We start from the raw sequence: 25,155 nt of genomic DNA, 5'->3' as shown, positions 1-25,155 counted from the left end.
AAATCTATTTTCTTTTTATCATTTATTCATTCCTACGCATGACTGGCACACAGTTGTATATTATCCACATTTTACGTGGGTTATATGATAAGAGTTTACGTAATTTTCTTTTTGGGATTTCAACTTTCCGACAGTCTTTGAAGGCATCACTGAGACGGTCTTGCGTCTCCAAGCTGGATGCAGGACGCCGCCGACCAGGTTGTCCTGCGTCAACATGTCGGCCGCCCTCTGCCTTAAATGAATAGTTGGCACCGAGAGCCGCATTAAAAAAAATAAAATAAAGGAGTGTGCACGCGCGCCATCGGATGAGCAACATCTGGCGTGCGTCTAGCAGCTGGTGCGTATACGATGGGACGCCCCCCGCTCGGCGTATCCCTGCTCACCATGGCAGAATTGCGCGCGTAAATACCCCCCCGCCCCCCTTTCGGATCGAACGTCTTGTGTTTATGTCCCGGTGAAAAATGGCGACTGGAGCAAGCTGGCAGCCCGCGTACGGAACCTCGACGAGCGGCTCCAGCAGCAGCAGCGGCAGCAACGGCGGCGGCGGCGGCGGCAGCGGCGGAGGAGCCAAATACGTCCTGTCGTCAACATCCAGCATGTTCTACGACGCGAGTTTAACGATGGAATACACGCAAGACCTTCATTTGAAGATGAGCAAGAAGATTGCGCAGTTGACCAAGGTGAGCGATGCGCGCTCGGTGCAGGTTCGAGTGGAGTGGAGAAGAGGCGCTTTTTTTTTTTCTTTTTTTTTTTGGCGTGGGACGCTTGTAAACAAGTGATGGCATCTCAATGAATGAGTGACAGTCCGTGGCGCAGTGTGGCTTGCTGTCACGGTGAAGTTAAGATGCAGCTTTTGAAAAGAAAATAACAGGCATGGTGGTTTGATTTAAACGTCTCGTGCCGCGATGTATGTGTGTGTGCAAACTCTCAGGGTTTCCTGTATCACCAAATCCTGTGCACGTTATCACAAAGCAACCATTGCCACCCCCCCCCCCCCCCAAAAAAAGAAAAAAGGCTGAGGAGGGGTTGGGAGCTTACGTAATCTTAGGGGATGCAGGGTTTTGTCAGTCATTGCACCTGAGAGCAGGACTACTATGGGAGTATTCGATGTGAGGTGGCAGCTGTGAGTTGGTTTTTAGCCGAGTGGAAACACAATCAAAGTCCGCAGTGCAAGCAAGCACGGAGTAGAGGATGCAAAAAAATAAATAAAATGTTTTTATGTAACGTAGGGCACAGACAAAAAGGGGGGCAGGTTTGTGTGCTTTGTGTTGCTCAACGTGAAGCCAAATCACCTCCTCCACGGTCCAAAGAAATTCAGGTCAGTTAGTAGTGAATGTGGTGGATGTGACAGGCTCGCTGGGTTGGTATCTGCCAAGTGCATGGCTGAGCTAAATCCATTTTGCTCCAGTTTGTTTTGGTTGCATTCACAACAAAATCCTTTTGTCTTTTAATGACAACAAATGAGATGACTTTGACCCTGCAAGCAACAAAAGACAATGATGAGGATTATTACTGTGACGAAACTACATCAGTTGCTTTTGCATCCCAACTACACTTTTTTTTTTTAAATACCCCCCCCCCCCCCCCCATTCCGCGCCCCCCTGCTATGGCGTCATTGTGCAGCGATTAGCCAGGCAGGGCTTTTCTTTATCTTCTTATAGTGTCACAAGAGTCCCTTTCTTTTCCCAAAGAGAGTGTTTGCCAACATTTGTTGCACCAAAGGGCATATTATCTTGGGGGGGGGGGGGGGGGATCGGAAAGATAATGTGATCATGAATATAAATACTGAAATGATGATGATCTTGTGTCACGTTACACACAGCCAGTGTGAAATGTGGGACTGTTTAGTTGACTATTCTTAATAGCGATAGGCAAGTAAGCAGGTTAATTGTACCTTTAGTCATCTGGACTGCCTGTCATTATACATCACTGGCATAGATAGAATATATATATTTTTGGTCTTAAATTTATATTGATTATCGTAAAAAGTGAAATTGAATGAGTTTCCTCGGCACACTTGATTATGTCAACAAAACAAAACATTCTATTACACCTCATGGTAAATAAAAAGTTGGTCCCTCCTTTGCAGCCACAATTTCCAATCTTGTTGTCAAACTTTCTACAAGTTCGAGAATTCTCGTCATTGATTGTGGAGGAACTTTTTATGAGGTCAGAAGTCAGTGATTTTGGCTCCCAATCTCTTTTGTAGTTTATTCCACAGGTGTTTGATAGAGTTGGGGTCAGGGTTTTTCCACAACAAACTCATCCAGGTGTGCCTTAATGTACCTTTGAGCAGGACTGTCAAAATCACGCAACCTTATTTTGTTGATTAATGAAAGTTGATTATCCTGATACTGTTGTCCAGAGAATACTTTCTCTGTCTTAAACTGAGATCCTGTGAAGGCTGCAAAATCCACTTGAATTACTTAGAATTACTGACTGACTGACTGACTAAGTAAGTAATTTATTTATAAATTTTTAGTAAATTTCTGGGGAAAATGTAGTACGTACATTTCTATGGCAAGATGAGGAAATTTGGAAAGGCATAATTTTCAAGAATTAATGTAAACATTTTGCTCTCTCTCTCTTTCTCTCTCTGTGTATATATATATATTAGGGGTGTGAATTGCCTAGTACCTGGCGATTCGATTCGTATCATGATTCATGGGTCACAATTTGATTCAATACCGATTAATCCCGATGCAAATCTATAAATTGATTATTGCGATTTTTTAAATTAATTTTTTTACTCAAATCAGTAAACTTGTACATGTACACTGTAAGATATGTATGAAAATGTATTATAAATAAATAAAAATAAATTCAGGCTTATAACTAAACCACTGCATTTAACAAACAGGTTGCAGTCTGTTTCATGTTTGAACAGCACTGAAATAAAATATAAAGGCTTAATGTTCCATTAATATAACATTCTTCCATGTCTAATGTGTGAATCCTAACCCTAAGTAAGACGTTTTGTTGAATATTCCCATAAAAAATGGATGTTAAAAAAATCGATTCGGACGCATATCGAATCGATTCGAGAATTGCACGCTGTAATATCGCGATATATTGCCAAATCGATTTTTTCTAAAACCCCTTATATATATATATATATATATATATATATATATATATATATATATATATATATATAATATAATTAATGTTGATTTCAATATTACTCATCCCCCACATCAACCATTCATAAATAAATCAACCATTCATAAATGAAAAAAAGATAAAAAATAAAAGAAGTCCCATTAAAAAAAATTATTGAGCCAGGATTATGCTCAGATATATTCTTACCAACAATATTCAAGTTCCCTATACAGTACACACAACCTTCAATTTAGCACATTTCTGGTTTATTCACGTTTACTCTCATGAAAAGTTTCCAACCCTACTTAATATTTATCTACTCCGCATCATTAAAAAAAAAAAGGTGTAAAACATACTGGGAAAACTGCAATCTTTCTGTTAAACTTCCATTTAGCAACCTGAACACCTGAAAATGCAGTTTGGCTGATGCGTCAGAAAAGGGCTGCAGCAGTAACATGCCTCCATCATCATGAGAAGATGTGACGAGAAGCACATTGATTCGACAGTAACATCAGCGTCGTCTTCAGAACCTTTTGTGTGTGTGCGTGCATACAAATGTGTGACGCGTCTTCCTCCTGAGAGGCGACGAGGACGGCGAGAAGGAAAAAAAGAGATGAAAGCAGCAGGCATCCTTACAATAATCATGTATAATTAAAGGCGGCTTCCATCAAAGGCTTGCGCAGAACAGAAGTCTCAAATGTAGAATGGACCTTTTGCCGCTGGCCTCACATCCTGTACATGAAGATGGAATGGAATTTATTTTTAATTGCGCATTTCATGAGTACAGAATAGTTACAAGCCATCCAAGAGACAAAAAAAAAAAAAGAAGACCAGTAGAAGGAGACGGAACGGGAAGCCTGACCGGTCGCCAAAAGTGATGTCTCGATTGCTCAGATGAAAAATTAAAACATAAAAGGAAGGCGGAAGGAGGAAAAAAGCTACCTCAGCAAACAGACAGACGAATACAAAACAAACAACGACTTGAATACTCGGACATGTGGAAGTACGGGGTATCGGATGTGGACATTACTGCCCAGATGTGGCCTTAAGAAGTTGTGTTTTATTTTGGACTTTAAATTCTATATCGCAGAGTGAATGTTGTGCTTTTTGTCAAAAGTAAATGAAATGTCTGTCTTTGAAATTTCATGTCATTGATTAAGTAGAAATATTACGTCTCGAAAGTACTAGTGGCATTGGTTACTTGGTATTGGTGAGTACTCATATTGGTATCGGTCTAAAAATTAAAAAAAATCTAAATTGCTATCTAACTAGAAAGTAGGCTTGATGGTAGAAGTGAATGAAGCAGATGTGGACGAGCAGGTTTATGATTCAGCTGACCGTGTTCAAACGTTTGCTTTTGGAGGAGTGTTGGGTTCCTCAAAAAGCAGAACGTTATTTATTTATTAATTATTATTATTACTTAAACCTCCTTCGTTCACAGGAGCATATCATTCAACTGCAGCTCTTCTAAAGGATTCTTATGCTTGTGGGAGCGAGCGAGCGTGACTGAGGACGTGTTATTGTGCTTGATGATTGAAGTTTAATGCTGGGGGGAAACGGATTCAGTTAGTAAGCGTGCGCAATATTTTCCTTGCCAGTGCCGGCCGAGACATTTTGAAAAATATCTTGAAAGCCACAACCGATCCTCATTCTGTCATCTTGTTTTCCAGGTGATCTACGCTCTCAACACCAAGAACGACGAGCACGAAGAGGAAATTGATTCGCTGAAGGAAGCCCACGAGGATGAGGTATTGACTATTTCATGAAGAGAATCTCCCTCGATTTTGAATTATACCACACGCAGGATGTCGGAATCATTGCTATGAAAAAAATATCATAATAAAGCTATTAATGTATGAATCTATAAATAATTTCCAACGATTGTTCAGCCACGCGTTTGTTTCCTGCTCAGGTGCAGCACATCGTGATAGAAACCCGAGACAAGATTATGCAGTACAAAAGCAAAATGGTGGACGAGGCCGACCTGCGGCGGCGGCTGGCCAGTTTGGAGGAATCTGTGGAACTGCATGAACACATGAAGAGACAGGTCACAAGACTTCATTTAGTTGTCGCGTAGATTTCGATGTCGTTCTCTTGGCTTCATTTTGGGTGCAAACGAGTTTCAGAATTCCAAATGTGCAAGTACACGTGAGCGCGATGGAGCACGCAGAGGTGTGGACTCGAGTCATGAATTTGACTTTAGACTCGACTTGACAAAATATTATAAGACATGCAACACGATTTGGACTTTAACAACAATGACTTGGGACTTCTCATGGACTTGACCCTTCAATTTGAAAATACTTTTTTTTTTTTTTCACACACAAAAAAAGAATCAAATGTAGGTTAACGATTCCGTCTCGGTGCATGTGTGTACGTGTGCGAGCTGGGCTGGCACAGCGCGGTGTTTCTGACATGAGAGGGAAGCCGCTAAAACTCACACCGCCTACGCTAAGGCAAACTTCAAAATAAAGCTGACCATATAATATATTGACACCAATACAACAGCCTTAGTGGATTTTACTTTGAAGTCTGTCTGCATGGTGACGTGAACGCCTGCTTGACTACTTCCCTTTGACATTTTGGCTTGCATTATCAACGTTTTTATTGAAATTACATATTTTCTACCACCGTTATCACAATGCCACCCCGAAAGTATATTAAATAGATAATTTAGGACGCGAAGAAACCGCAAGTTAATTACGCCGTGATTGTATGATACGGTGCAAGTCTCCGGCGTTCGTGGCTAGTAGCTAGCTGTTAGCGTTAGCATCGGGTGCCTGGCTAGCAACAGTTGTTTGAAGCGAAGGGAACGTGCCTTAAATTGCACTTGGATGTATTTTTCATTATTAAAAATAAATAAATAGAACTTTGCCTTCATTTATAATAATTTTTATACAACACTAACTTAAACTGAACTGAACTACTAAATATGAACTAAACTGAAATATGGCTACATCTTTTAGTGGCATCATTGCATTTGTAAGACGTTGGCAACAGCTCAGTGCATTTTTCTTTTCATATTAAGAGCAATCCAATCTTTAACACTTTGAGATTTATTTTGAAAATGTAAAGTGCATTATAAATTAAATGTATTATTATTATTATTATTAACATGAAGTAACTTGTGAAATTCTGCAAATTTTTCAAATTGTAAAATACAACTTGACCCCAGTCTCCACAAATATATGCATTGTTATTCAATGTGTACTGCAAATTTTGATGTGGACGTGTCTGCTGCGTTGCGACTGGAATTCAGCCAGTACAGGCTTTCCAAGTAAAGGGCGGTCATTAATCGTGCGTTAAAAAAAATTGTGTGGTTAAAGGAACTTTAAATAAACTCAAAATTAATTCACTAATTTTGACACCCCTAAAAGATATTTTGCAGTACTAGCATAAAATAGAGACGCTTTATTAGCTTAAGCAGGCCACATACAATGAAATGTCCCCGAACCATGAATTGCTCTCAACTGTCCAATGTGGTTGTTTGTCTCCTGGCGCTCTCAACTGTCAGGCCGAAGGTCAGTGACAGAATATTCACACAGCCCGTGATGGTTGTGGTCTTGCAGGCTCTAGCAGAATTTGAGATGTACAGACATAGAATGGAGGATTCGCAGCTCTGCACTGAAGCCCAACACACACAGCGAGTGGTTTCCATGAGCAGAGAGGTATAAACGCACGCACGCACGCACACGCACACACACAAAGTGGGCTCAATGAAATAAATCAAAAGCTACTAAAATGCTTAGTTGGAAAAATACATATAATATATTAGGCTTTAAAAAAAACAACTCCAGTTTACGGTATTTGTTATTTTATACCTGATAGCCATGCCTTGTCATTTGCTTACATAACATGCATTATAAATTATTCTGTATTGTTAAAAGACCCTGTAAAATGAAAATCAAAGACTTGTACGTTTGAAAATGAATGCTGAAAACGCATGCAAGAAAAATTATTGGAGATAAGTTATTAAACTGATTTTCTCCATTCCAATTTTTCAGATTTTTTTTTCTTTGTTTTTTTTGCTGTGACTAAATTGGTGCCCACTGGCAAACTTGGGCATCTGGTATAAGTTGCTTTTCCCCCTGTATCAAAGCTTGAGCAGCTCAGTTTGCATCAGTACTTTGAAAAGGCTTCTGCTTGGGATGCCACAATTTACAGAACAGTTTGGTGTCATTTAAATTCCCAAACGAATCGGTGACAACTGTTAATAGTGTTTCTTATTATGGCGAGGAAAACCTTGCGATGACCCAGTGTGATATATTCCAGCCACCAGAGGCCTTTAGCGTATAAATTACAAAAAAAAAAGATGTTAGACAAATTCAGCAGACACATCACAGCATTTGTCAGCAGAGAATTGTCATGAGTTTTAGGCCTCCTTTGATTACTTGATGTGTGTTTTTTTTATATAAATATGGCAAGGTTGTTAACAACAGTCTTTTCTGTGGTGCGTCTAATTTAGGAGAATTTTTTGGGCTCACTTTTCAGGGATGTTAACGCTACTATACATGAATTGGTGTGTCAATGGCCATCTTTTATCTCCAGTATGCCATACATCCTGTCAGTGGCAGCTGCTTGACAAAAGAGTCATTGCTTAAAGGAGAAGTCAACCTTAAACATTTCTTGACAACAATACGTTATATGCAACCTCACTACTCTAAACTTGGCATTGTGATTAATATTACATTTGTGGAATATGAGTTATGAAGCAAAATCCAGCCGTTTTTATCCATCTCAGGGGGCGGCCATTTTGCCACTTGCTGTCCACTGAAGATGACATCGAAGTTGCTCAATGGCTCAGGCAACGACCAATCACAGCTCACCTGTATTTTGAAGCTGAAGTGAACTGAAGATAACATCCACTGATCTGAATATATGACGAGATAGCCAATGGGCCAAGACTTTTGAAGCCACGAGGCCGCCATATTGCTCCTCCCAAGAAACGTTTCACGGCATGCAATAGGCTTACAGTATTGAAATTGGAGAACATTTGAGACAGTACTTAGTAGAAACAGCATGATTTATCATGTTCTAAATTTGTTAAACATAAACAAGAGCACTTGCCTTAAACACATGTATGAATTATATGCTTAATGATGTTTACAGGAGGAAACTTGCATATGTTTGGGGGATTAAAGAATTATAACTGTAATTCAACAAAATATGCCTCTGGCAAATTTAATATTGGGGTTTAAAGAAATAAGAGATTAAAGAAAAAGGGGGTCTTCAAAGGATCACATATCGTCCACTTGTTATTTTTATTTTTATTTATTAATTTTTTTGCTTGTTAAAAATGTGTGGCCACCCTATACTAATTGCCTACGAGCTGTATATGTCTAATCTGTATTTATACGTACAGTTTATGCAGTAGTCTGCTCGCGACATGGGAGGAGCAAGATGGCCGCCCTGTCGCTTCCAACGACCAATCCCAGTTCACCTGTATTCTGAAGCTGAGCTGTGATTGGTTGTTGCCTGAGACCTGAGACATCTTCAGTCTACAGCAAGTGGCAAAATGGCCGCCCCAGGATGAATAAAAACGGCTGGTATTTGCTTCATAATTTATATTCCACAAATGTAATTTTAATCAGAATGTCATGTTTAGACTAGTGAGATCACATATAACATATTATTGTCAAGAAATGTTTATGGTTGACTTCTACTTTAAGCCATCTCAACCCAATATAATAATAAAAAAAAGTCTCAACTAAATAAATAGTACAATTTCATATATCATACCATGTCACACCACACACATCATCCATATCATCATTTTTCTGGTATTGTCTAAAAGCAGCAGCCAGTCCCTCGTTTCCCTCTTTGGATCAGCGAGCGGACTTACAGCCATGGCATGACATCTCACATGACATCTTTTCTCTATTTTTTCAACCCCATGTCTGTGTGATTCGTCTCCGTGTCAGGTTTCTTGTGTCAGGCGGACCAGACAAGCTGCAAGCATTCGCTGATGTCGGCTTACGCCGAGACATTACACTTCAATATTTTGCAACTGCCGTGGGAGTTGGGCTCGGCACAGCTTGCACGCCTCCAAATAGAATAGAATATTTCCCGTGATCTCACTAGGTGGAGGAGATGCGTCGGGATTTTGAGGAGAAGCTGCGAGCGTTCAGCCAAGCTCAGGCCCAGTTTGAGGCGGATAAGCGGCGAGCGCTGGAGGAGCTGAGGTCCAACCACCGCCAGGAGGTGGAGGAACTCCTAAACAGCCAGCAGAACCAGAGCGCCACCTCCACCGAAGACCAGGAGAAATTGGCTGAGCTCCATAGACAAGAGGTGGGACAGAAAGGAAGAGAGAAGATGTTGACGCTCACTAACTTTGGCTTTTGGAGACAGTTTATGCAGCAAGTTACTTAAATGGGTAATTGCTGTTTTGGTGGCTTCATTTATCAATTGAACAAGCATAGGGCTTCGTTGTTGTGCCGATGTGAGTTGTTGCATGTCATCCCGCTCTTTTACTCACATTTTTGCTTTCCTATCAACTAATATAACAGATATTAAAAATGACAAAATAGACATCACAGTGTGTATATATATATATATATATATATATATATATATATATATATATATATATATACATATATATATATATATATATTAGTGCTGTCAAAGCACTGATATTAATATTAGTATATAATATAATAATATATGTATATATGTATATGAAATGTGTGTGTATGTATATTTTATTTGTTTATTTTTATAGTCTCTAAATAAGTTCCCTGCAGTCTTGATGTTTACATATCACTTTTTTCAGGGAACATGAAAAGCTGAAGTGATCAAGCCACAGATTTCTCTGCATCATTTTTGTAATCTGATTTATAGCTTACTGATTTGCATTCATGCCGCTGTTTGTTTGGTCGAATTTTGTGAAATTGTTGCAGTGAATGCTTCAAAGACTGCAAGTCAAAGTGTTCAGCAAGTTAACAACTTTTAACTGAAGTCGATACAGTAACTAAATGGTCTTTTGTATTAATTTGTGGTTTATACATACATGGGAAGAGGAATTATTAACTCGCAATTTTGAGGGAGAAAAATCAATCACAAATACGTTCTTTTTCAAAATCCTTTAGCCCTATGTCTTATGGCAATTGCCAGTCTTGAAATTGAAGTTGGAAAAAAGTACAACAACAAAAGCTGTCCTTATTTGTTTACATGCAGGTGGAATCTTTGATGGAGAGGGTGGAAGAGCTGTCCAAGGACAAAGTGCGGGTGGTGGAGGAGTACGACGCCAAACTGGCCAAGTCTCAGGAGTATTACGAGCGCGAGCTGGAGGCAATGACACGGACGCACCAGCTCACCACCGAAAACCTGCTGGCCTGGAAAAGGACTGAGGTGGCACCGCTCGAACCCCCTTTCACAACATAACATGCAGCAAATTCAGATTAGGAATGTGATCACCTGCGCGTGTTCAGGTTGAGCTTCGGAAGGAGTTCCAGGCGCAGGAGGCGGCGCTGCAGCGGTCGCTGTCAAAGTTGAGGAGCGAACTTCAGAGAGCCCAGGAGGAGGCGCGCGAGAACCGGGACAAGACCAACAGACTGCAGACATCGCTGGTCAATGCTGAAGGAACCATCAAGGTAAAGAATGACGGCAATTGTGGAAGATGAATAATTAACCTCACTGCCATTGACAGCTATAGACTTTAAACAAATTCATTTGAACTATTTCTGTTAGTTAAACTTTTTTTCTCCCATTTTTGTTAACAATAGTATGAAAACCTTGAATTTTTTTTTGTACATTAAAACATTTTAATCGCCTGATGCCCCTACATTTTAATAATATTTTCTTTTAAACAACAACAACAAAAATGTTACAAAATTTTTAATAATACTTTTTTTTTTTTATTAAGAAAATATTATTAAAAATTAGGGGCGCCAGGCGATTCAATTTTTTAATCTTAATTAATCGCATGACTTCACTAGTTAACTCACGATTAATCACAAATTTTATATCTGTTCTAATACAATAAAAAAAAATCTAGGTTTTCATACTCTTGTTAACAAAAGTGGGAAAATAATGTTAAATTAATAGAAATAGTTCAAATTAATTTTTGACGCCTATAGCCATCAATGGCAGTGAATGAGTTAAAGGGGAAGTCAACCTTTTTTGCAGTCCCACTAGTCTAAATATGGTTTCTGGTTAATATTGTGTTAGTGGAATATGAATTAAGCAGCCATTTTTATCCATCTCAGGGGGCGGCCATTTTGCCACTTGCTGTTGACTGACGATGACATCACAGTTGCTCAGGGCTCAGGCACCGACCAATCACAGCTCACCTGTTTTCTGAACTTGAGCAGCGATTGGTTGTTACGTGAGACTTGAGCAACATTGACGTCAACTTCAGTCGACAGCAAGTGGCAAAATGGCCGCCCTCCTGAGATGGATAAAAATGGCTGGATTTTGCTTCATAACTCATATTCCCCAAATGTAATATTAATCACAATGTCATGTTTAGACTCATGAGATCACATATAACATATTATTGTCAAGAAATGTTTAAGGTTCAATTCAATTCAATTTATTTCATTCATTTGTAAAATAAAAAAGACAATATAAAGCAACATTGAAATTCAAAGTAAAGTAAAAGAAATGAAAGGGAACAGAAAGAAGTAAAACTTGTTTTGTCTGCCCCTGATCAACACACACAAAAAACACAACAACACAAAATGAATGACAGCGAGCAGTCAAGATGCTTCCAGTATAACAGTTATACAAAATAATTCAAAATAATTCATCTGTGTGTCCTTGTGCTATATATATTTTTGCAATAACTACATTTTTTTTTAAATACAAGAAGATTTGGTTTTACAATTTCTTTATGTTTTGTTCTATGTTTAGGTTTGGAAAAATTGTTCCTCTTAATTTGTACTCACTTTCCCTTTTTTTTTTTATAAATTTGGTTTGTTTATTAACAGGTAAAATTTCATGATGGGCTTTATACAATATTTTAAGGCGGTTAAACTCCATCAATTCATTACATTTTAAAGTTTTTAGTTGTATAAATAATGGATTAGTGTGGTCTCTGTTGACTTCCACTTCAAATGCATTGATGGAATGTAATAAAGTAGAAATAATTCTATTAGACTACCTTTTTTTTTTTCATCTTAAGTCTTTCATGTACTGTGTGCTGCAGAATCTGCACAAGCAGCTGGAAGAAGCCATTCAGGACGGTGAGATCTGGGTGATGCAGCTAAAAGACACCGAGTACGAACTGGAGGGCTGCAGGGAACGAATACAGCAGCAGGCAACGGAGATCCTCCATAAAGCTAGTGAGCCACCAGCCGCAAACACACACACAACTACATATACGGTAAACCCCCTCCATCACGGGGGGATTATGTTCCAAGCCACTTACACAATCGTATGCAAATCCACGATGTAGAAATATATTATTTAAATACTTCCTAGGCATGTTTTTAACTCATTCGCTCCCAAAAAACATATAAATACGTTCTAGTTTAAATATTACCATGCTCCCAAAGACATTGTTATAATTTTTTTTTATGTTAGAGCATACAGAAGGCTTTGATGCAGCCTCTGAACTAAAAAGAATGCTTGAAGCAATGGTAGTTATTACAAAAAGGGCCATTAGGTGGCAGCAGAGTATAAGAGATCAACCAGGGCCATGTTGCAAAAAGGCTCTTTCTCCCACTGTTTTAAACAGATTTGTGAATAATGACGAATCTTAGCTAATGCTAATTGCTGCAAAACGAAAACAGATAGAAATATGCTTTTTTTCCTGATGAAAGAAAAGACTCTAATCTTTCTTTTGGTAGGTTTCATGTTTTTATAGCAGTAGAACACAATATTCCGTGGGCCTTGCAAAATCCAGCTTCAGTAAAAATGGATGTGAGTGAATGAGTTAATAGCCTTTATGGCACTATAAACACACTTTAGAATTATATATAAAAAAAATAATTTTTACTACATCGGAGAGAAAGACAAAAATATTGTACAGTATAACAGTATACTTTTCCTGTTTCTCCAAACTAGCAATCACTTACCAATTCAAAATATACATCAATAATCATGCCCAAATATATATTTTGTAAAATGAACCCACATCTCTTGCTTTCTGTAAGTGTAAAACTGTGAGGCTTAGCTTGAAATACTTCCTGTTTTCACTCCTCTTCTTTCAAAATCAGTGCTAAATTGATAATAAATACATTAGTGTGCAGCGACCTAGTGGTCAAAAGTGAAGTTGCACCCAAAATAAACAGCACAATTGAGTTGTAGCTGGACAAAAACAAATTAATTAATTAATTTAAAAAAAATCGAAATAGCGGAACCAAAGTGGCGTTTACTGTATAAAAATCAGCATTTACAAATAAAATACTGCTCCGTTTAGACACTGTAAGGGAGGGATTTATTGAACGTACTCAAGACAAAGGTTTTAGACCACCTTGCCAAGTTAGTTTTGTACATAGTAGTCATTTTGAAATATAGAGGAGGCCTGACCCGATTTACACGTTTTTTGAGAAATGTTATTTCAGGTACTCTGGATTCCTCCCGCATCTCAAAAACATGCTCCTTTGCCTACAACAAAACTGGAAATAGTCCATAGGTGTGAGAGTGAGCGTGAATGCCGTGATATTTGTTTATACAGTACGTGCCCTGTGATTGTCTGGCAAGTTGTCCGGAATGTACTCCGCCTGTTGAACAAAAGATACTTTAGGCTTCATCATAATTGCGAGGAGCTTTGATGCAAGTGGCTTCTGTCTCCTTTTTTGGCTTTCTTATTGCGCCAGTGTTGTATCTGATGACAGGCAAAGCGTATGTGTGAAGCACTCGGATCTTGTTCCTTTGTTGTTTTGGGTTATTATCTTGCATTGTCTTACATCATCAATGAAGATTAGTACGGCCGTCCCGGAAGAAGCTTTGCAAACCCAAATTTTGGCAGGACTTCCACTGAGTTTCGCAGATTAGCATGTATGCATGGAATCCTGAGTACATCCTTCCTTAATCGAAGCTTTAGCCTTTCCATCACTTGGTTGAAGGTTCATCTTTGAATCATCAGTGCATAAAATTGGAGGTTGATGCTGATGTCACTCGCAGTTGTGTTGGCTTCCTTCGTTACGGCTCTCCAAATGTTTCTGTCATCAACAGATGCTGATTATCTTAGTCTGCCCATTGATGCATGTGGACCCATGATGGTGGCCAAAGCACTATTTTCATATTAAACAAGGCTATGGCTCCTCATCTCTCTTTGACATTGTTACATTAACAAGACCCTTGTATAGAAAATGAATGGGCAGACCAAATATTGTTACCAATAAGCCGTCTTCGGAAATATCAGAAACATGCGGTAGTGGTTCTAGATTTGCTCGGTTTGATGTTACCCAGGTCAGATCGGATCCCTACAGGCCACCCAGATGGCCCACGAGGCATCCATCCGGAACCTGGACCAAGAGCAGAGTCGACTGAAAGAGAAGATTGGCAGGCTGGAGCAGGAGAGGGAGGCCCTGCTGAACCAGAACCAAGTGGCCAGCGAGCAGCACAAGCAGCAAGTGCTGAAACTGGAGCAGGTGCATTTTTAAGTCTCAGGAAGTGGCGGGTGGGGGTCGGGGGGGGGTACAATTTCGTGTCATCACATTAACAGCTTCCTCTTGCCAGTCTCTGCGTGAGGAGCACCAGGGCTACGAGAAGGAGCTCTCCAGACTGAGAGCTCACTACGAGGAGGAGACGCGTCGCTACAAGGAGGCGCAAGTCAGGGCGTTGGAGGAGATGGAGGAGAAACACCGAGCCATGAGGGAGGAGGCTCAGCAGGAGAAGGAAGAAGAGAAGAAGCTTCTCGTGAAGGTGAGTCAACAACCAATCAAGTGTCGTCTTCTAACAGACGATAGTTTGTCCGTTAGATCAAATCAGCACATTTGGGTCCGTTAGGGGAGCTCAGTTCAAAGCAAACATGGTGAATCAGCAAATGGAAGAAGATGCCAACAGAACGTCAACTTTAAATGCTTTTAAGTCCAGGTTAAAAGTGGAAAAAAATGTTAAACTAACATAAATATGGCTGCATCTTTTAGTCATTGATACAATCATTTCATAATAACTTTGAGTTGAAATTAAAAAGCTGTACTGTACTGTAAAAAAAACAAGTGTGGTATTGATTTGTGTTGAGGTCATTCTTTTGCCACTAGATGGCATAATTAAAATTTTAAGATGTTGGTGACAGCTCAGTGCATTTTTCTTTTCATATTAACTCATTCACTGCCATAAATTCATTTTTAAAAAGATTATTAAAAATTTGGGGCAAGAGGTGATAATTTTTTAAAATTGTAATTAATCGCATGACTAGTTAACTCGCGATTAATCGGTTCTAAATGTAAATTGAAAAATTATAGGTTTTCATACTCTTGTTAACAAAAGTGGGGAAAAAATGTTAAACTAATAGAAATAGTTACAATGAAATTTTGACGTGAATGGCAGTGAATGAATAAAATAAAAAAGGCCATGAGAGTTTTTAATCGTAATTAATTGCATGACTTCACTAGTTAACTCGCGATAAATCACAAATTTCATATCTGTTCTAAATGTACAATTAAAAAAAATTCAAGGTTTTCATACTCTTGTTAACAAAAGTGGGAAAAAAATGTTAAACTAATAGAAATAGTTCAAATGAATTTTTGACGTTTATAGCCATCAATAGCAGTGAATGAGTTAAGCGCTACCTAATCTTTAACGTGAAGTAACTTGTGAAATTCTGCACATTTTTAAACTTGTAAAATACATCTTGACCCCAGTCTCCATGAATATATGCATTATTATTACATTTATTACTGTTTAATTTTGACGTGGACATGTCATGCGACTGTAATTCCCCCAGTACAGGCTTTCCAAGTATGGGGCGGTCATTAATCGCGCATTAAAAACATTAGTGTCGTTAAAGGAACTCTACATGAACTCAAAATGAACGCACTAAATTTGACACCCCTAATTTTGATAAAGCTGCTTTCACACGATTGATTCTCACGGCCCATTTAGTCATCTCTTTGGCTTCTTTTGACTGCATTTCAGTGCCAGCTCACTTATTTGGAGAGGGCTCCATATGAAAGTCACATTGGCGGTTGAAACTCCATGCAGTTGTAGCTCCTCGTGCTTGTTGCATCTTAGACTAGCGGCGAAAAAGTAGTGCCAATATTCTGCGCTCAATAAAAACGGGGTCCACAATGAAAATGAAATGAGCTGATGAAGCCTGTTTAGACAAGAACATACTACGAACATACTATGTGCGTATGAAAAATGAACAGCATGCAGATACTTTAGTTAACGTTGCAAGGTGACCAACTTGAAAATGACGACTTGAGACTTGCACGCGTGTGAGTCGATCCCATCGCTGGGTGAAGTCGATGAAATCTGGCAGGTACCAACTTTCATACGCAGCAATGAAGACGTGCAGCCGCAGGCTTTTCTATCTCTCTCAGCTGTGCAGGAGCCTCAGCAATTAATTTTTGCCCTTCAGCAAAAACTTGTTTTAGATAAATGTATGGCGAGGAAATGCGCATCCCCCTCTCGTGACTGCACACTTTTAATTAGGCCAAACAACAGCTCCCGCTCTTTTCCGTGCTCTTCCTTTGTCCTCGAAGCACAAATACGCACGTTGTGTAACATTTGCAGGACTGTTAATACGTTTGCAGCCACTTCGGTTCGTTTGTGATGCTGTTGGGGTTGCACCTGCAGAAAACCGACTGGCCTTCACGACAACAAACCGTTAGACTTCAGGAGGGATTTAGTTTAGCATTATGTGCCCTTCGTCTCTCTGCTCTTCCCCTTCAAAGGCTCATTGGAGCCGACTGCTAATTGGTGGATTTTCACCGACATGAAATCTTGCCTCCGAGCATTGTGCAAGCGTGTGGGCGTCAGATGACAGATTTCCTGAAAGAATGAGAGAGAGAGGGAGAGGATGAATGGATACAATGGATGTGAAAAATAATCCATATAGGCTGTGCCTTGTCACTTTTAGATGGATGTCTGTTTTTCTACGGGCACAAATGAAAGGGGATGTGGGAGGGTAGAGATGGAGGCCGTGTAGATGTGGTCATTTTTAAAGCGCGGATTTAATCTCCCAGAAACTTTTAATCCCCGCAAGCGAGATATTAAAAAAGTTTCTAAAGCGATCCTACTAATTTCTCATGCTCTATTAATTCCAAATCCAGTTCACTGAAGCTCAGATGAGACTGCAGCAGAATTTCTTCAATCCGCCTGCAGGTGGCAGCTTTATTGCCCATGTCCAATCTTTCACTGGTCCTTGAGGAGAAAATGGTTCTGCGGTGTGAATGTTGATGAGCGCTCTCTGTCGGATTAGGCTAACACCACCTGTCATGCAGATTGTCAAAGCTTTCATCCTCCAAATGGAGAAAGGATTTATGATCCGCATACGGAACCTCGTGCCTGTGTATTCCATTGAAGGTATTTTGTGACCAAATATGAAAAAGAACTGTCATCCTTTGGCATCATGAAGGAGGCTAGTGACAGCTAAACTGAAAAAAAGAGAAATGGTGACGCTGCGAAAACAGAGCTTAAAAACACAAGAAAAAACATTACTCAAAAGAAATGAAGAATTTATTGAAGCAAAATGATTTGCCAATAGAACTAAACCACCCACCAATATATTGAAACTAGTGTCGCTTTTGCTACCTGTGCCAATAGAATTAGTATTTCTTATTTTAAGATGAAATTAGTCATAAACAGTAGTAAAAAAAACCACACACATACAAAACCTGCATTTACAATAAATTACATACTTTACAGACATGTCATCATGCGAATACTCAATAGAAAATAATTTCGACGCCTTCTTAAAATAATCGCCTGAGTCATTTTTTTATCCAGATTTTTCAGGAAACACATAAAATTGAACCATTTGCATCATGAGGAGAAGATTTAGGCAAGAAAATATTTTTTGCAACAACAAAAAAAAGCAACAAGTCCTCCAACAATAACGACCCTATTGGTTGTTTTACCATGCACCAAAATACGATCAAGTGTCACGTATTGTAGTTTAGCGACTTCCATCGGTCATGTTAAATAGCGAAAAATACAAAACTGAATCTCGAACCTGGATCATCTGGTCGGGAGACTAACGTCTAACTTACTGAGCTAACAGTCCAGTAATGATATTAGTGTTGACATGTATGTCAATTCTCCGTCACGGACTCCATGCTCGGGGTTAGGATGAGGCTTTCTGTGAGGTTGTCAACAAGAATAAAACATGGAGACCACACTAAACAATCAAGATAAGCACTCGTCGTCTGACCAGTCGGACCGGGTTTTTGCCTCGCTTTTAGATTTTTGCGCTATTTAACATGGCCGATAGATGTCGCTAAACTAAAACACTTGGTTGTAATTTTGCACTTTTTCAAAACATCCTATGTGGTTGTATTTATCGGAGGACTGTCTCAAAAAATTACTTAGGCAGTTATTTTAGGAGGGTGAAGTTTTAATGGAGCGTTTTGTTGTTATTGTTTTTTTTGTTTTGTTATTTTGACCACCCACTAAGGCTGCACTTATGGCACAAGCCATAAACTTGCAAATGAGGCTAGCGTTCCCTCAGTAACAAGTCCTTAAAGCAACGGTTCAAAACTTTTGCTGGCCTCCCTTTTATTTTGTAGAATATTAATATTTTTCCGCCCTGTCAACCTAACAAGCACGCTATTATTTCTTATACATTGCTCCACTGGTAATTATTTCACTCCGGGAGAGTTTTTATATCCAAAAATACAAAGTAACAACAGGAGCAGGGCTGGATTCATGTGGCATTAAAAAAAAAAACTTGACTTCGAACCCTTGACTGAGAAACCTCGAGTGAGAGAACAGGGCTGGATGCATGCCAGCAGCGTCGAGCACATGGAAGAACTGAGGCTAAGGAGCCTCGACAAAATTCATTCAGTAACTCTAGCTCGGGAAATGATTAATAATTCGATATGACAGAATAAAGGCCTTTATGATAAAATAAGACTGACTAGACAAAATAAAAGTGCCTAATACCGGACCAGAGCAAATGTCATTGCAAAAATAACGCTAAAACTCCCAACCATCTTTTTCCAGTTCCCCCCCGCACAGTCCTCCCATTTTTGATGTGCCTCTTTCAAGTGTAAACACTTTGTCTGCGGTGTGAATCTCCTCCCCAGAAAATGAGTCAGGAGTTTGAGATAAAACGGCTGTCTCTGGAGGAGCATCGAGACCGAGTGCAGCAGCAGCTGGACAACTTGAAAGAGGAGCTTTCTGCCAAACTCAACATGGCCAATCAAGAGGTAAGAAAATCACAAGCTTCAACACCCTTAATAATCTTAAATTTTGGTTGGATTGTTCAAGTGTCGTGTTGATTCAACTCTTTTAACTGCATACAGTGAAAAAGTACATATTCTGAAATGTACTTGAAGGGGAAGTCAACCGTAAACATTTCTTGACAATATTATATGTGACTTCACTAGTCTGAACATGATATTCTGATTCATATTTGCGGAATAGGAGTGAAGCAGCAAAATCCAGCCGTTTGTGTCCATCTCTGGGGGTGGCCATTTTGCAAAATAGCAAAAATTCTCTCATGACAAAATAGTTAACATCTTTTACTACATTTTATTGTGTTTGTATTGAGAAGAAAAATAAATTGCTGAGCACATCAAAACAACTGACAACTGAAAAACACACACCTTGCCTGTATGTGCTTTTCATAGAATTCTTATTGCTCGAACCTGGTGTATAAGTCCTTATTCAATCAGTCACCTTTTTGTATTTTCTATGTTTCTTTTTTAACGTTGTCATCATCTGCAAAGACTGAAAAAAGTAACAAGCCCATTTTAACAGAATAACGAGTAGAAAGTACTGATTGTTTTTATGTTGGGAGGTAATGTAAAAAGTAGTCAGAAGAAAAAAAACACGCTAAAGTACAAATACCTAAAAATTCCACTTTATTTATAGTAACAGTCGTATTTCCCGCCATTGCAGGTGTCCCACCTCCAGGAGCTGGTGAGGGAGCGGGACCAGAACGTGAACTCGGCACAGAACCAGATCACCTGCTTGAAGGAGACTCAGGAGAAGCTTAAGATAGAACTCGATGCCACCAGAGCCCGGGTTCGAGAGACCAGCAACCTGCTAACAGACCTGCAGGTGAGCAAGACGGGAGAATTCAAGTTGCATGTGACAGTGAAGATGATGGAGCAGGAGATTTTCTGAAAGCAGGAAATGAGAATTTGCAGAGCAATAAGTGCGGAGCCATTTGTGAGCTAATGATGATGGAGCCATTATGCGCTAATATCAAGAAGGGGGACAGGAAGTGTGTGCGCGCTGTAGAACTGCAGTGCAGGAACAGACATAAACACCTCCTATATGCTTGTAGGAGGAGATTGAGACCCAGAAACAGCAGCATGAAGCCCGAGTGATGTCCATCCGAACCGAGGAGAAGCAGAAGATGGACAAGATGGCCGACAACTTGGAACAAAAATGGAGAGAAGCGCTTCGGTAAACAAAGCCTCACTTTCTTATTTAGACCCGCTTTGACGAAAGCCTGTTTGATGAAAGTCAATAAAAACTAGAGACTTACTGAATGTGTTTGGAAGTGACATCATGATGACATCATTGCTTGTTTTTTGACGGGCCATGATATCACTGATCTTGCGCAAACAGTCATATTTTAGAAATATGATTCCATGTATATTAGATATTAGAATAAAACTCAATTAAATACGTAATCATGTTTCTCAAACCAGGGTTATTATAGTTTGGGAATTTTCATTTTAGTTTATTTTTCTTTCATTTTGAGTTGTTTTTTAACTTAGTTAGTTTTAATTAGTTTCAGAGTGGTTCTGTTCGTTTTTATTAGTTTTAGTTATTTAAAAAATGCTTAGTTTTAGTCACTTTAAGTAGTTTTTTTTTAATGTCTATTACTTGTGAGCAAGATTTAACTCATTCACTCCCATTGACACTATAGACATAAAAAATTCATTTGAACTATTTCTATTAGTTTAAATTTTTTTCCCACTTTTGTTAACAAGAGTATGAAAACCTAGAATTTTTTTTTATTGTACATTTAGAACATATATAAAATTGGTGAATAATCGTGAGTTAACTAGTGAAGTCATGTGATTAATTATGATTAAAAATTAATCACCTGACGCCCCTAATTTTTAGTAATCTTTTCTTTTCAAAAAAAGAAAAAAGAAAAGTTTATTTAAAAAATTCGTTACTTTTTTTTAAATGATAGAAAAGAAGAAAAGATTATTAAAAAATTAGGGGCGTCGGATGATAATTTGTTTTCGCAATTAATCGCATGACTTCACTAGTTAACTCACAAATTTTATATCTGTTCTAAATGAACAATTTCTTTTTTAGGTTTTCATACTCTTGTTAACAAAAGTAGAAAAAACGTTAAACTAATATACATAGTTCAAATGAATTTTTTACGTCTATAGCTGTCAATGGCAGTGAATGAGTTAATAAACACCATGATTAAATGAAAAAAAATAACATTTCTTACCGAACGTTGCATTTTGGCTTAGTTAAATGAAAAAGCAGGCGAGGCGAGCCATTGGAGCCAAAAGTCAAGCAGGCAAATTTGTCGCCTAGTAGCAATGTCATCTGAAGGTGCTTTTCTATTGGCTGCTGCTGTTAGATGACATCAATTCCGTGTGACACACTTTCAAACGTCTTTATCCCGGTTAATATCGTAATAAGTATCCTTAAAATCACATTTAAAATCCTCTCCAAAGGTTAATTACCAAAGACTAAAATGAAGGACATTTTTTCTATAATTAGTTAGTTTTAGTTAGTTTTGGAAACATAAAATGTAGTTTCAGTTAGGTGTTTTTTTTAAAAGCATTTTCGTTTTTATTTTATTTCGTTAACGAAATTGTTATTTTAATTTTAGTTGTATTATAACTAAAATAGCCTTGATCAAAACAACGCTTTTCTTTCAAAATTCTGACATTTTTAAGTGACCCCAATCTTTTGATTGAATGTGTATGGTATGAATAGCAACAAGTGGCTAGTTAGGCTAATAGCCACCCTCCGTATTTCACTATATGCATGGACCAAAATATTTTTCTATATGAGTTGTACTAAATAATCATTTGGACCAATTACGTGAAACTGAATAATTTCCCATGAGTCGCTGCACAGCGCTTGGGAGTCACTCCATTAGGGAGAGTAACGTATTAAAAAATAAGGTGCTTCCTTACCTCTTTAGTGAAGAAGTGCGACTGCTGAGGCAGGAGCTGAGCGAAGAATATGACGCCGACAAGCAGGCGGCGCTGACTCAGCTCTCCCAGCAGAAGGAGCTGGAAATGATGGCCGCCAGGGAGGGCTGGCAGAGGAAGGTGGAGGACCTGCTCGAACAGGTAAGACGTCAAAAGTCATGCTATAGAGAGCTGTTGAAGTAAGTCGCAAAGTACGGACCCTTGGTCAGGGTGCAGGCTGGTTCACATCAAATGAAGCTCTTAACGAATCGATTTCTAGGCCCGCCTTTGCTTGTTCAAGAACTTTACAGGCAGTTGTAAATTTGTAGGTCTGCAAAAGTAGGGAAATGGAAAGATTGTATGGATAAGTATTTATGTTTCCAAGACAACTGTTCTATTTCCTGAAACCAAATAGATCGATCCCTGAATTAGCTATACCAGAGATTGGTGTAAAAAAACAAAACAAAACAAAAAAAAATTTTAAAAAAATAAATAAATAATAAATAATCTATATCACATGTTGGCCATTGTAATGGCCGGTTTACCATGGTTTTATAAAGTCTCAAGGTCTAAATTACCACTAACACTGGCAGTTGCCCACAGGTGGGAAGTGAAGGACGAAGACAAGAGCATACATGGACACGGGTGCCTTTTTGCTAAGTTGACTAATGTGCAATGTCTCGGAAAAAACAACAACAACAAAAAACATGGTGCAGCGGGTACTGGTTAGCCCCAAGGACAACATAAGCAGCCTTCGGGTCTGTTCTAAAAATAGCTCACCAGTGATGGGACACTCTGACTCACTATGAAAAATCGAAACTGAAGAAGTATGTTAAATTAATTTTCTTTTATATGTTTCTTAATAAAGTAACAAAAAAAAATGTTTTAATGGTTTGAGTTCAATAAGAAAAAGCTGTTTTTATTTACCCAAATATATAAACAATACATTTTACAGCTCTCATTTTAATACTGTGATATTGCCATAATTTTGCTCACAGTCATCATACTGTTAGAATTCGATATTGGCTCATGCCTATAAAAATAAAAAAAAAGATTGACAATTGAATCATTCATTAGCTTTGTCCTGTTAAGGGTCTTTTGGGGCGATAAATGGGGAACACCCTAACCTGGTTGCAAGATAATCACAGCGTGCATTTAGACTTGTTTTAGATCCGGAAAATGTGTGTTATTTGTATATTTGCACAGCCAGCTGCGTTCCAAAGACCGGATTCAAAAGTCCACAAGCATTCAAGGAAAATTTAAATTTCAAAAACTATTCACATTTGTCAGGGCCATCCCACCTTTAACCGTTAACCATCATTGTTTCTGTGAAAAACAATCCGTTGTTTTTAGACAACTATTTCATTTTCTCAAATTATTTCTGCTACTGTGGTTCGCAGTTCTGCACCAACAATACACAACAATAAACATAATGTATTGATTGTTATTGACTACCATTTTGACAGCATCAATCTGAGATGATTGTTCTTGCCTCGGCCAAGGTTCGACTGCGTAGAGGTAGAAGTTTAGATAACTATCAGTTCATTCAATTATCCAGTGACTACCCTGCAGATCTCTCAATTTAAAAAATGGATGCCATCAAATCACAAACTTCAATTGACTTGTGAGACAGCTAATCTATAAAACACCCAGAACCATTAACAAAAAAAGAAAAAGAAAAAAAAGACTGCCACTAGCATACATTTGATAGATGGAAAAACAAAAATCAATATTTCAATAATTCATAAATAATGATTTCAGGATAAATGAAATGAAATTACATAAATTCTCTGCTGCATAATTTTATCCCGGCATCCCGGCAATCGAGCAACGTCAGCCAAGGCCATACACTCCGAACATGTCAATTTCATCTTGTTGTTGCGGCTCCGTCTGCACATCTGCTTAGAGTGACTAAGCAGCTGTGCCTACTTGGCCCCAATGCGGTAACAGCAAAAAATACATTAATCTTACGTTCACTTAGAACCTCATCAAAATGTCATAAAACAAAAAAGCTAGCAAACGGCAATCGAAACAGCACCTCTGGCCCGTGCGCTTCCAACAATGTCATCATTGTAGTGAACAACACAGACAAGACAATTGACCGTTTTATTTACTTCCAGATAATCCCATTCACTCCCGCTCCTCATCCTCATCTTGTTCAAGCCATCAAACCCCTACAGATCCCCATTCCCATCCTGTTGCACTAAATCCTGCAGGGGATTTAACTGCCGGAGGAATGGAGTAGAGTCGTGACCTTCGCTGCCCCTTAAGCGTCGTATCGTCACCGCGTCTCAATCACCACAATATGTTTGATGTGGCATGCCATATTTTTGCTACTCAGACCATCAAAGCAACCACTTTTACGTACGATAAAATAAAGACCCCCCCCCCCCCCCCCCCCCTCCACACACACACACACAGAGTGTAATCCTGGTGTGTTGTCCCCGCCTGCAGATCTCTCTGTTGAAGCAATCTCTGGAGTTGCAGCTGTCTCAATCGCAGGCCGCCCTGCAGCAGCTGCAATCTCAGTTCAGCCAGGAGAGGGAGCTACTCGGCCAGCAACTCAAAGGTATACCAGTCACCATTGGGTCCATATTTGAAAGCATTTATGACCAAGTTGGGTGTTACAATCCCGGTTCTAGAGTTTGCATGTTTTCCCTCATGCTTGCGTGGGATTTGTTCGGCATAAAAACAAACAAACAAACATGCATATTAGACACAGTGAAGCCTTTAATCTGTATTATATCAATTTGTATGTTTATAGTTCACACAAAAGAAATACAAGATGCTCGATTATGAAGAAAATATTCATCACGATTATTTTGGTAATGATTGAAATCACGATTAGGACGATCATTTATTTTTTGGT

General features: G+C 38.8%; 1 protein-coding gene across 14 annotated transcripts in view; it reads left to right on the top strand.

Moving 5' to 3' along the window:
* Positions 1-135: 135 nt before the first annotated feature.
* LOC147179979 (protein FAM184A-like) overlaps positions 136-25,155 on the top strand; it is a 49,179-nt gene continuing 24,159 nt past the window's right edge. For 9 of the 14 annotated variants that reach the window (XM_086067269.1, XM_086067268.1, XM_086067273.1 and 6 more), the window contains exons 1-15: positions 137-680; positions 4,773-4,850; positions 5,015-5,149; positions 6,672-6,770; positions 9,184-9,390; positions 10,279-10,452; positions 10,533-10,694; positions 12,251-12,386; positions 14,461-14,642; positions 14,731-14,916; positions 19,245-19,367; positions 20,062-20,223; positions 20,453-20,574; positions 22,298-22,448; positions 24,741-24,855. In XM_086067269.1, the coding sequence (XP_085923395.1) occupies positions 462-680; positions 4,773-4,850; positions 5,015-5,149; positions 6,672-6,770; positions 9,184-9,390; positions 10,279-10,452; positions 10,533-10,694; positions 12,251-12,386; positions 14,461-14,642; positions 14,731-14,916; positions 19,245-19,367; positions 20,062-20,223; positions 20,453-20,574; positions 22,298-22,448; positions 24,741-24,855 (2,251 nt within the window). In that variant the 5' untranslated portion in view covers positions 137-461. Of the gene's footprint in view, positions 681-4,772; positions 4,851-5,014; positions 5,150-6,671; positions 6,771-9,183; positions 9,391-10,278; positions 10,453-10,532; positions 10,695-12,250; positions 12,387-14,460; positions 14,643-14,730; positions 14,917-19,244; positions 19,368-20,061; positions 20,224-20,452; positions 20,575-22,297; positions 22,449-24,740; positions 24,856-25,155 lie in introns of all 14 variants that reach the window. The other 5 variants (XM_086067279.1, XM_086067280.1, XM_086067278.1 and 2 more) reach the window with 3 other exon arrangements.

This window comes from Leptonotus elevatus, chromosome 2 (assembly GCF_054856555.1).
Source record: "Leptonotus elevatus isolate MCC_2025b chromosome 2, RoL_Lele_1.0, whole genome shotgun sequence".
In the NCBI taxonomy this organism is placed as follows: Eukaryota; Metazoa; Chordata; class Actinopteri; order Syngnathiformes; family Syngnathidae; genus Leptonotus; species Leptonotus elevatus.
The sequence above is the reverse complement of the archived record's forward strand: the minus strand, read 5'-3'. Positions and strand labels throughout refer to the sequence as shown.